Source organism: Alligator sinensis, unplaced genomic scaffold (genome assembly GCF_000455745.1).
Source record: "Alligator sinensis unplaced genomic scaffold, ASM45574v1 scaffold237_1, whole genome shotgun sequence".
NCBI classification, from domain to species: Eukaryota; Metazoa; Chordata; order Crocodylia; family Alligatoridae; genus Alligator; species Alligator sinensis.
This window is the reverse complement of record NW_005841849.1, coordinates 473,908-486,709: the sequence shown is the minus strand read 5'-3', so window position 1 is coordinate 486,709 and position 12,802 is coordinate 473,908. Positions and strand designations below refer to the sequence as shown.

The following is a 12,802-nucleotide window of genomic DNA, read 5'->3' as shown; positions in this document are numbered from 1 at the left end:
CCAATACTGAGCCTTCGTATGGAACCCGTGGAGGGTAATCCTCACTCCTGGCTGCAGGATCTCATCCTCCGCCCCCTCCCCTCCATTCCCCAGTGGGAGCCACGAGCCCAGCAGCTGGAGGGTGGTGAGAGCTATTGCTGCAGTCGGTACTGCACTTAGCTTCCTGAATTATTGATTTTGGAAACAAACCCCATGATGGACTGTGAGCACTCTGCTCATGCGCCCCAGCTCTGGGCAGCAAGGGAAGCTTGCTTGGATTTTGCTGGCTCCACAGAGATACGGCAGAGGTGCAGAGGAAAGCAGAAGAGAGGGCTGTTGTTTTTCTTCTTGCTCCCAGCCATCTCCCACAGCTTCCTCCCGCCTTTTGAGCAGTGTCTGCCAGGTGCCTGGCAGAGTGTGAGGCTATTGCATCATGTCACAGCAAGGGGAATTCAGGCTTGGGATCCTGTCTGTGCCCATAGCAGGGGGAAGGGGAAGGAGATGCTTCCTGGTGGAGGGATGGGTCTGATCTTGTGGAGTGGTTGATTCTGGGCAGGTGGTCTTCCTCTGAGCAGGCAGATTGCAGTCTGGGTGTCTGAGCAGCTCTCATTGGGGCCTGGAACAAGAGATTTTCTAGGTAAAGGGAAGTGGGCACTGATTCCTTCTGGCCCTTGCTAAGTGATGGAAGTGTCAAGGGCTGTTCTGCTAGGGAGCTGTTGACCCCCCATCCTGTTGAGTCAGGGCATACTGAACCAAGGGGTGGGGTGTGAGTGGTCTGTGATGGGGATTAAAAGAAATCTCATTACCTAATCCCTGCTAAATTAACAGGATCAGTTGATCTTAACACACCCCAGTGGGCCTTTGGGTTATCTCATAGGTGTAAAATGCCCTAATGCAGGAAAGAGCCAGCCCTATCTCTGGCTGGAATCTTGTTGGGTCTCGTGAGCTAAGCAATGTTGAGCCTTTTGTGTACTGAGCAGGATGGGAAACCCCTCAGGAAAGCTCACAGGCATCAGGGGGTTGTGCTGGGGGCAGAGTGGGGGGCAGAAGGCAGCAGGCTGCTCTTCACCCCAGGACTGAATCACTGCTGTGTCACAGTGCTTGGGCAACACCTGACACAGGCCCTTGTCTGCTTTGTCTGCTGCTGTGTTGCCATTCAGTCCCATATAGGGTCCTGTCCTTTATTCTCCACATGGCTGATTCATGGCAGGCAGATAAGTCAGGCCTCTTCAGAACTGCAAAGTGGTCCTGAAGTCGGTGCTATTAGAAGGGGAGTGAGTAGCAGATCTGTGATCTTCCCTTTGCTTCCAAAGGGCACAGTCTTCCCATGTAGGAGCCCAAAGATAGGTTTGAACATACCACCCGTACATTTGTGCCAATCCCTCTTCTCATTTAGTAGGAGTGATGAGCTATTACCCAAAGTGGACCAGACGTTAAAAAGGAACAATTAAAATATATATTAACTAGAGCTGGTCCAAACCAATCTACATGACTTTTTTCTGGAAAATTTTCTTGAAGTTCTTAGAGATTTTATTGGGAAAAAAGTTCCCAAATTTTTCAGATTTTGGACAGAAATTTTCAGAACTGACTGGATTTTTTTAGCCCCAAATTATCCCATTGAAAAATCATTTTTTAATCTCAGCTATCCATCAGGAAAACAGAAACAGAAAAATATGTTGAATCAACGTTTAGAAAGAAATTCAATTGTTCATTTTGAAATGTGTATTCAAAAGGAAAAAAAAAATCATTGGCGTTTCTATTTCTGTGTCATTTTGGGACCTAGTTTCAGTTTGAAATTAGTTTTAAATAGATATTTTAAAAGAAATGACTTGCTTTCATTGGAAATGACTTGCTTTCATTGGAAATGTCTTAAATTTTCATTTCATTGTTTCCCAAGCAACACTTTCTCAGGGGTTTCCATGACATGAATGTTTTGGATATGTGGACTTTTGATACTCATTTAAGATGAAAAGCCAGTGTCAGTATATTGGGATGTCCCATGAATGAGAAAGTCCATTTTCTGACTCTCTCTGTTTTTTTCTTTTTGGATGAAAATTGAAATATTTTTATTTTTGTTGACTTCTTTTGGGGGGAAACATGTAATTTATTGACCAGCTGTAATAGACAGGAGCCAAATTCTGAGGTCTTTTTTCTATTCTTTTCACGTACTTACCCAGAAAAAATTCCCACTGGAATGAAGTGGAATTTTTCCTGGAGTAAAGATGTAGAAAACATCTAATAGATTTCAGAAGCTGAGCTATCTAGCTTAAATATAACCTTAATAGAATGTGAATTAAAACAGTAGGTTTTAATATAGATAAGCTAGAATTGTAATTCTCTTTCTATAAATATATTAGGTATATGGGAACAGTGGTCATTGTTGTGTAGCATATTGTACAGAACTTGTACATGGTTTATATTATTTGAGCAAAGGGTGATATATATAAAGATTTTTTTTCTCAAGAAACATGTTGGACTCCCCCAGCCTTGGGGAGCAGTTCCAACTGCCCTAATGGCCATGGCAGGAGCGCTCACACCGTGGCCCTGTTAGATTCTAACAAAACTGCAAATTCTGCTCAATGCCTGCCATCAACACTCGCAGAGAGGACATGAGAAGAAGAACGGGAGCAGTGTTCCACTTAGTTTTAGTCAGTCTTTTAGAGACATGCAGGATTGCTTGTACATTTTTAATTCTATCCTTTTACATCTTGGAGATGAGAGTGGTTTCCCTGAGGTCTGTCAGCTTCTTCTTTCTCACAGATCATCTCATCAGCTGTACACTGCCCACCCTCACCTGCAGACTAGCCTCTTTTTAATGAAAGGAGTGTGGCCTCATAGTTCTTCTGTCCCCTTTCTCCCAGCCCTCTATACATTTGATTGCCTGATGTAGCCCAAGTTCACAGCTGACTTCTTTTGCTGGTGTTTTCAATTGAGCAAATCCTTTTTTATATATTAGTGGGATCTTTAATTGATGTTTTATTATTCAGTTGAGCGTGGGGGATATTTAAATCATTTGTGTAGAGCACAGGCCCTAAAAATATTTGAATAAATGACCACAGGAAAGCCCTCAAAATCTATCAGGGACCTGTCCATCATGGCTGCATCCAGTGCTAGCCATAACAGAAGGCACCATTTGTACCTACTCATCCCTATTTTAGTCATCATTCTGCAGCTTCTGCTGTCAGTCAGTTTTGTGCCTTCTGCTTATCACATACAGAATGAGCCTGTGTTTTTTTTAAGACTTGAACCCAAAGAGGAATAGGATTTAGGTGCAATTAGCTTGAATACATAGGGCTGAATTTTCAAAAGAGCTGAGCATGTTGGGTACTGATTACTTGAGAGTCTGTCCCTGGCCTCTCTGGAGCACCTCTCCTGCTAGCCTTAGTGCCCAAAGGTCACAGAAGTCATTGCAGATCCTGACTCCCTTCATGGTCAATAGCATTCCACAACTTCTAAGGAATTCCCCAGTTCAGAACAACTTTTTTTGCTTGGAGGACACCATGGATTCAATCTTCCAGGTTCCTTCTTAGTCATAGCAGGGGTTCAGTACTCATCTCCTCTCTGAAACGGGCCATATTTTTAGTTCTAAGAAGCATCAATGTAGAAATGACATGTACTGTGATTGAACATGCTTTTTGCAGCAGCCACATGCTTTCTGTCTTACAATAAGAGCAATAATACATTCCTCGGTGTACCATTACCCTAAGAGGACTATGGCTATCTGTTGTGATTACCCAGAGAGGAGTGCGGCAAGAAGTTACAAAACACACAAGCTTGTAGAATATCTAGCTTCAATTTAGATACTGCTGTACTGGGTCAAGGCACTTTCCACAAGGAAGTGCAGTAGTTCAGGTTGGGCTCCCACTGACTTCCTGGCTCAAGTCCTAATTGAGGGGATGGGGGGTAAAGGCAAGTTTTCCATCCACTTAGAGTCTCCAAGTATTTCTGTTTCCCATTGAAACAGTGATGGAGCCAGTACCTAAGGCAGCTGAATTAACCAAGTGACAAACTAACAGTGCTGCAGAACAGCTAGCTCTGGCCACCTCTGATTTATTTTTCTATTGGTTTCTCCTGGATTCCTTTCCATTTTTTCTCATGTGTCTGTGGGCTGGACAGACAATATCTTGCCCTGTGTCTCCACTTCAGCATCTACTCCAAGGTTTCATGCTGCTTCTATGAAAGCCAGACACCTCCATGTGCTAGCACTGTACTCATGGAAGCAAGTCCTCACTTCATAATGCACAGGGAGCAAGTTCCATCAGAACAGAATCCTCTTTCAGATCTAGGTGGGATCAGATTCACATCCCAGGCTGGCTAGGTGCAGTGCAGTCTTGGGGTCTGGTTATCCTATAGCTGCTAGCAATATTGGCCTTTGTTTTGGAGCTCTCTACAGTAACAAGATTAACTGCACAGCCAGAGAATGGCAAATAAAACCAGGGCTTTTAATGTCAGCAGGAGCCGAGAAAGAAAGCGTTGGAGTGTTCCCTGAGCTGGGAGTGTTGCCCAGCTCAGGAAAATTCAGGTACTCATCAAGAGTGAGTCCAATTAGATAATCTATTATTTATTTATTTATTTATTTGCAGCCCTGTGTCAGGGTTGCACACTCTGTTCTAGGCACTGTAAAAATGGGTTGCTGGTATAATGAATGAGGAGCCTATTTTATGAAAGGAGACTAAGGGTGGAAACAGATGTCTGATTTCTCATTTTTGCCACCTTAAAATTGTTTAAGGCAGCACAAATACAGAGCAAACAGGCATCCATATACTTTGTTGCACCATACGGCAGAAAACTCAGTGGTGCAACAAAAGGTAATAATAGACTTCTGCTTTATTGCAGCAGGCATTTATTATCTTGTGGCACTTTCCCTGTTCAGCCAGCACCATAGTGCTGGCTAGGCAGGGAAAACCTGACTCTCCCTGCTGCCCCAGACCTGCACCATAGGTTTGGGGCAGGGGAAAAGTGCTTCTCCACTCAGCCAGCCCCATGCTTCTCTGCTCATCCCAGCTTTCCCTGCTGCTCCAGACCCACTCTATGGGTTTGTGGCAGTGGAGAAAAGTGTTTTCCCACTCAGCCAGCCTCGTGGGGGAACACCCAGTGTTATACACTGCCCCATACCCACGCAAGGCACAGGAACACCAGTGTTACCCACTGCTCCAGATCCACGGTGCAGGTCTGGGGCAGTGGGGAAAGTGGAGAGATCATGTTGCTGCTTGTCCTGCACCAACAGAATCAGGACAAGAGGTGACATGTGTTTCTCCCAGTGAAGTGAGTCAGCTCAGGGCTTCTGCCCTGCTGCCCTCCTGCCAGGAGCCCCGTGCCAGCCATGCTGCCATGGTGATGTGCCCTCTGCTTGCCTGGCAGCAGTGGGGGGCACAACTCCATGCCACTGCCTCTGCTGCTGCTGCGTAGGCAGGGGGTGTCTTGCCATGGTGGCGCAGCTAGTGTGGGGCTCCCAGGTGGAGCGTAGCAGGGCAGGGAGTCCTGAGCCCACAGTGGCCAGCTCACATGTGCCCCAGCCCTTCACGCAAATCTGGGGGGTGCATGCCCCCCTTCCTGGAAGTGAGCGCAGCAGCAGGGAGCCAGCACCCCTCGATGTCCCCCTAATGAGCTGCCCATGGCTCTGTCCTGCTCCCCGCCTCAACCTTGGGCCCCATGCACAGACGAAGCATTGCCCCCAGGCCCAGCCCCTGCACTCCCTCTCTTACCATGAGGGCCTCAATCTGCCCCCTTACCTCTCCCCCTGACTTACCTGCAGGCAGTTGGGAGAGCCCCTACTGCTGCCTGGGGCTGTTTTCCTGGCCACGTGCATGTATGCATGCTCACACATGCACATAGCACCCCCTGTGTCCCATTCCCTGCAGCCCTTTGCAGGCAGGAACTCTACCAGCCTATAAGGGGAAACCCACTATTTCCCATGTTTTTCCATGGTGAATGGAAAACACAGATTCCTGCATGACACTGGGAATTTGAGACAAATGCTGTCCTGGAGTTATGCATCCCAGGACCAGGACTCAGTATTCCCATTTCGGGACTGTTCCACCCAATTAGGAACAGGTGGTCACTCTAGCCTCTTCTCCAGGGGGGCCAGGGCCCTCAAGCCCCCACGTACTTGATGCCTATGACACCAGCATTAGAGGGAGAAACCTGGGGCTTGAGAGGGCACTCAGGCAATCTGGGGCTGAATTCAGACTTCAGCATCCTCAGACCAGACCTCCTGGCTTCTGTGGTTCTGGCTTCAAACCAGGCTTCATATATAACAGTTCATGTAAAGGGCTATATCTGCAGACTGGCCAGTAGCAATATCAGTTTTGTTTACCATTGTGAGATTGCTAGCACTGATGAGAGTGTACTGGGGTCTAGAAGAGGTAAAATGGAAGAGCAGAGGTAGCAATAGCAGTCAGTGTCTGCAATGAGCAAAGGGAGAGAACTGAGTTGTAACTGCTTTCTGTGAACATCAATTCCAGATGCATTTTACTGAGCCATTCTTGGCCTTACTCCTGCCCGTCTTGTGTCACAATTGAGGCCTTCATTAGCACTGCAATTTAATAATGCCATTTCCTTCCTCCTCCCCCAGAGCTAAAAGCTGCTGCTCTTAGCATTGCGACTCAGTATCTGAAATGTGTATTAAACCCATTAGCTGCCCACTACCTCAATAGAACTGACCCCAAGCAGCTGCAGGGCAATAGCAACACCATTGACTTGCTGCAGGGAATTGTAGCGCAGAGACTGAGGGGAGTCAGCTGTAAATCCCTCTCTCAGATATGTCCTGCAGAGGGGCCAGCAGGGCTGTGTGCAGCTGGGTAGTAACAGAATCTCCCACTTAGTTTCAACCTTTGTTTTTAGTGCCAAAACATGAGCCAGTAGGGTGAGGAGCGGTGAGCAACTGGGGCACTAGGGCTGGGCACCCATTTAGAGAGAGTTCATGACAACTACCACAGCAGCCAGCCCAGCCCCTGGCACAGCCCCTGCCACCACCCAGAGCACAAACATATTGGCCATTACACCTATGATATGGGCTAATGAATGCCTCAGACAAAAAGCCTGTGTCTGATGGGAGTGAAGTTTAGAGGACAATAGATATCAGTAACTTAAGGCTAAAGGACAGGGGTTAGGGTTAAACACAAAACCAAACATTAGCAAGTGAAAAATGCAGAGCTACAGCCACCCGCATCACCTTAACTCTGACCCCAGCTTGTCACCAGCCCCTGACCTTCCTTTCTTTGCTCCTTCATGTCTACCTTTTGAGTTGTTCTCATTCTGGATCAAGAATAGGTAGAAACACATTAATCACTGCCTTAAGAGCTTTTCTATAATCCAGATACTTTTCCTGCAGATCCATGCCAACCCTCACGGGTTTTCTGCAGGTGGCTGAAAGTCCAGGCTCAGCTGAAACTTCAGCCGCTGAGTATTTTCCAACTGATGTTTAGTGATGTTGGCCTCACTACCCACGGTCAATATTCATGATTCTCAGTAAATATTACCCTTCTTCCTAAACAGAAATACCTGAATATTGCCTTTCTTGGCCTAAAGACTGTTGCAAACAGGAGATACATGAGGATTTGGGAGCATAAATGCCATGTGTTCATGACTATTTTTCTTTCAGTTCATTGCTTCTGTTTTGCACATGGGTTTGAAACCCCAAACCACTTTGACTTAGGAGCCTTATGAGTACATGAAACAATGGGCCAGGCCTCAGAGGACATAACATGGAAGACCACATTGATTTCAGTGGAGACACATCCATTTTTAACCACTAGGGTTCTGGCACAGTTGGGTTAATTTTCAGTTTTCCTTCTCATCTGCATTGATTTGATTGAATCATTTTCATTCATGTGCTAGGTCAGATCACTAGATGACAAGAAGGTGCATTATCAGTCATTTACATATCAGACTTCCTGTTTGATTCATTCCACAGATCAAATATTTTTACTTCACACAGACAAATACACATAATCTGCAAACACTTATTCATCATCAGAGGTGGGCCTAAGGTCTTTCCAGTTTCTGAAAACAGATTTTTCTTCAGATAAGAAGGGCAATTCTCCTAAGAGATTCAGAACCAATCCAGTGACTTCACGTCTGTCTCTAGCCTTTTTTTCAGCAGTAATTGTCAAGCGCATTCTGCATGGGATGGAAATTTCCACTTTTACCCAGTGTGGCTCAGTCAACTGTCCGTGTTCTAGATGGTTATGTATTGCTTATTTTTTTATTTGTTTAGAAAGGATTCTGGGATATGAGACCATGAGAGAATATTGGAGATGGCTTGACTGTTTGATAGTAGCGTTGAGGAAGATGGAAATGTAGCCTTAAGCTTCCTTTCTGTTCCCCTGCTCTGATCCAGTCTGTTGTAACTGAAAGCAGCCTAAGGGGTGCAGTGGATTACCCCAGCTGGAATCTCCCTCTTCCTCTGGGAGCACAGTGTTTTCTGGCTACACCTCTCCCACCTCACATAAGGATAGAAATGAATGGTACTGATTGAAGAAGACCCCCCAGCTACACTGTTTGGCAGGTGTCTGCCTGTTTTGTCCCTCAAGGACTGACCCAGAGTTTGAGCCCTAGCCTGGAATTTCAGTATGTGTTGTCTATGTGTTCAAACATGGCCATTATTTACAAGGCTAGAAATGACGTCACTTGGTACATTGTTTCTTGTTCAGATGATGATAAGCCTGTGGTGGCAAGTTATAAATGACACAGGCCTTGGTTTCTCTGTGACTCAATTCCCCATCTGTCCAGTAGGAATAATGGTACTTGCCTAATGTACAAGAGAGTTTCCTTAATACAGAGTTATCATAACTACTGGTACCAAAAGCTAAGGAAGGGATAGTCAAACTTGTGCTTCGAGGCTTAAGATGATATCTAAATAGTAGGAGTCAGAATGAGACCTAAGCGAAGGGTGGATGACCTTATATGCTGTGGAGTCCCTATATCTTCCCCTGAAGAAGCTGGAGCTGGTAACTGCCTGGTGTGGATACATGATATGATTACTAAGTTTACCCTGGACTTCACTCCATGGATAATGTACTGTCCTTCAACAAGTGCTATTGCAATGTGTAGCCAGTGGGTGGTGAGGGAGCTGATTTTTCAGGGAGCTAATGCTACCCTCAGGTGAACTTGATGAGAAGGGAGCATACACAAAATATCCACTGGTGTAATGTACACCGATGCATAGTTACTCCTGACTTTCCGAAGGGTAACTTTACACTTCAGTAGAATGGACCTTCACTGGCTTTGTATTTGGTGTACAATCCAACTTTTAATATGGAGTAAAGTCAAATTATTCTGTAGTAAATGTGTTGTGTCTGCATCTCAGAGAAGAGATGCAGGGCTACATGGACCTCAGGACTGATACGGTCTGGCAATTCCTCTAGCTCTTGTGAGGATAAATATAGGAAAGACTGTGTGGTGCTTGAGTACTATGGATGTGAGGACTATATAGATGCCTAAGGGTAGCAATAGTAGGGTTAGAGTATTATGGCAGCCATGATGATCCAAGAAATGCCTGAGAGTAGAAAAACTGCTCCAACTTTATGACTGCTTTATCCAGGATTAAAGCGGGAGCGGTTTTGCCATATTTGCATAGCTCCTGGATTGTCCACATGTAACAATTAGAATGTAACAGCTGCTGCCCTTTTGAAGCAGTTCCAGATGGACATGTGTCCAGATGGAAAATCAATGCAGTAGGCTGGAACAATTACTTGATGAAGATAGGAATCTGTCAGCCCTTGCTGATAATTGTGGGCTATGATATCACTAAGATGGTTTGTTGTGTCTAAAAAGCAGGAATAAACTTTACTTATTAAGAATCACTACAGATTCACTTTAAAGTGTTACTGATCTTTTTTTAGTAAATCAGTGTGCTTGCTTGCCTAGTCACAGACAAAACACCTTTGATATTTAATTTGCAAAACACAGATATTTTGGAAATACAGGAGCCAGAAAAAAAAAGTTTTTGAAACTGGCAGTTGTCAAGTGCCTTGTAGAATTTGTTTAACTTTTAAAGAAATGATTAAACTCTTCCATAATTTAAATTGCTAGCTCTCTGCCCAGAATAGAGCCATCCTAAGCAACCATATTTCAGTATTTGTAAGCGGAAGCAGATGGCTTTTTGAAAATTTGCTGATATGGTCCAAGATTATGTTTTGTCATTTTGCAGAAAAATAGCTTTTTTGGCATGGAACTTAACATTTTTTTTTTCCAATAAAGAAATCAGCAAAATAGAAACGACTGAAGCATGTTTGAAAACGTAGTTGTGCTTGCCAGGGCCCTGATTCAGGACTGTAATTAAGTACATACTTAAATTCCTTCCCATTCAGGAAAGTACAGAAACACGTGCCTGAACTTTTAAATAAATGGGATTTAAGGACATGATTGGAACCTACTAATACTAAAGTTAAACTGGTGCTTAATTGCTTTCCTGAATCATGGCCTAGACTTGGTGCTGGTGAGAATATTTTTTGCAGTGCCGATCTAAAATTGATTTTTTACTTTTGTGAGTGATACCCCTTTAATTTTGAAATGGGCTGTACCTCTTCAAATACTCCCTCTTTCCTTATAAAGATTTTGTTCACAATGATGCGATGAATACAGCTGGTTGAAAAATTTCCATTGTAATGTGATTCTTGGACAGAACATACCCTTTTCTTTTACCACAACATTTTTTGAAAAATGTTCATGTTGCTCCAAGTTTTTCATTTTTCCCAGTGCTTTTTTCCATTTTGTGAATTTCCCCTCCCCTTTTTGTTACATTTTTCTAAGGCCATTTTCTGCAGATTCTTTGGGTTTTCATTTTCCAGGGGAGAAAAAAAGGTGTGTTGGAGGGATAAATAAGTCTGCTTTATTTTTTAAGCAGCTTCCCTCCTTTTCCTCCAGTAGAAACATTGGCATAAGTTGGGCAGGCTGACCAAGGTGGCTGCCCTGGGTGCTGATTTGAGCACAGGGTGGGGAAAAAATGGCTGCTACTGCACCAGCACTAGAAGCAGCAACCAGCAGTTGCTATTGTCCCTGTGGGGTAGCTACCCCAGGTGCTCAGCGATGACGTTACGCCCCTGTGTAGACATACATTAAAAACAGCAAGAATGTGGAGTTTTCCCCCCAACCAAAGGTTTTTAGAAATAATCTGGTGATTTTTTAATTAAAAAAAGTCTCAATGAAAACTTAAATAAGAAAATTCCTGGAAGATTTCCAGTGAAATGGAAGATTATCTTCTTTTTCCAGAAGATTCTCACAGTTCCCCTAGGGAAGGACAGTCTGCCCTGGGGTGGGTCAGATGTAAAGTTAATGACTGCTGCTCCTCTCGCCCTCAGCTGTTGACTGTCCTGGCGTGGATGGTATTGTTGGGTCAATTAGGTGCCTAAATCTGCTAAGTATGATCCTATCCTGCTCAGTTTGAGTCCCAAAAAATCCATTAATGCATCTATTTATAAACTTGTGGCCATCCGAGGCTCACAATTAAATTGCAAAAAAGTGGCGAGGAGAAGGTGGATCCATCCACCTATAATGTTTTCAGGGACTGAAGCAGGATGCGTGGCTACATCCATTTAGGGGCATGTAGGTTGAGGACGAGTTGGCCTTGCAAGTACAGTGGCAGGGGCAGTAGCACCGAGTGCAGTAGTTGAGCTGTTGACAATTTAGGAGCTTGTTTCTCCCGCTCCACGTTGGCTGCCCTCTTCCAGCCCAGGTCTGTCCACGTGCACTGCCTCAAAGAGTAGCCAGTGCTGAGCACAGGCTTGAGAGCTCTGGGCAGAAGGGGGAAGGGCAGCGCAGGGGGAAGAAAGATGAGGAAGCCATGCAATGGAAGGAGAGAGGAGGCCAAAGGGCGAATGAGAGGAAAAGGGGGCACCCAGGGTGGGGCCCTGGGTGGGAAGCACTACTAGGGTAAAGAGGTGCATTAGTTTTCCGAAAGGATCTTCTTCCTGGATGCCAGAGGTCCGAGGCTCGGTGTCCCCTGGGGACAGGACCGTCTTGCTTTCCCCAAGGGGTGGAAGTAAAGAGGTCTCACAGCAGGTTCCTGGCCAGGCTCTTCTGCTTGCAAGGCCAAAGCCCAATCCACACGGCCAAACAACACAATTACACCCAGAAGGAATGACGTTTTGATGCTCTGAGTTATTTCTAACCCCTGTGGCCAGATGTGGTTGGTTTTAAATCAACCCAAGAGCTGTTTTGCTGAGAGCTGAAGCTGGCACCTGAAAAGCAAACGTACCTGTTCTGCTCCTTCAGGCGCCCGGAGTAGCGGTTTGGGGATGAGGACGCTGCCAGCAGTCTTATCAATCATGCAGCAGGCAGAATGGAAATCAGCTCCCGTTTCTCGCTGCCGCGGCTCTGCTGCACACGTTCTGCTGACAACAGTAAAATCTTCTTTTTTGTCAGTAACAATCCAATTAGGGAGTAAAACCTCTGAGGAATCAAGAGCTGTGAATAACAAGATGCACATTGCTGAGCCTTGCTGCAGTACAGGCTGGCCCTCAAATTGGCACTTACTTTGTGGAGGATAGGGCTGTATCCTGTGGGTTCAGTGCACAACTAGTGCAAAAGCCTTAGTGAAACACAGTGGTGTTTCTGATGAGAATGTGCTCTGTACCCTCACCCTGCATGAAGACAGAGAGAAGCCGAGGGGATTTAGGGTGGACAAAGGGTTGGAGGATAAAACCACATGGAGCTATGAAATCCCTCCTGGAGACTTTCACCCATTAACACACCATGCCACCAGCTGAAGCCCTTGGGATGACTTACTCCTTTTCATGGGATCTGAACAAGAGTCAAATGATAGTGCTTGTGGATGAAGACGCATCTTTTCACCTCCCATCTAATCAAAACAAATTTTATC

The 12,802-nt window shown here is 45.2% G+C and overlaps 1 protein-coding gene across 1 annotated transcript in view; it reads right to left on the bottom strand.

Annotated features, from left to right (window-relative positions):
- Positions 1 to 12,250, bottom strand: part of LOC102379568 (allantoinase, mitochondrial-like) — an 83,655-nt gene extending 71,405 nt beyond the window's left edge. The window contains exon 1 of the mRNA XM_025209067.1: positions 12,179 to 12,250. Coding sequence (XP_025064852.1) covers positions 12,179 to 12,250 — 72 coding nt within the window. The remainder of the gene's footprint in view (positions 1 to 12,178) is intronic.
- Between the last annotated feature and the right edge of the window lie 552 nt (positions 12,251 to 12,802).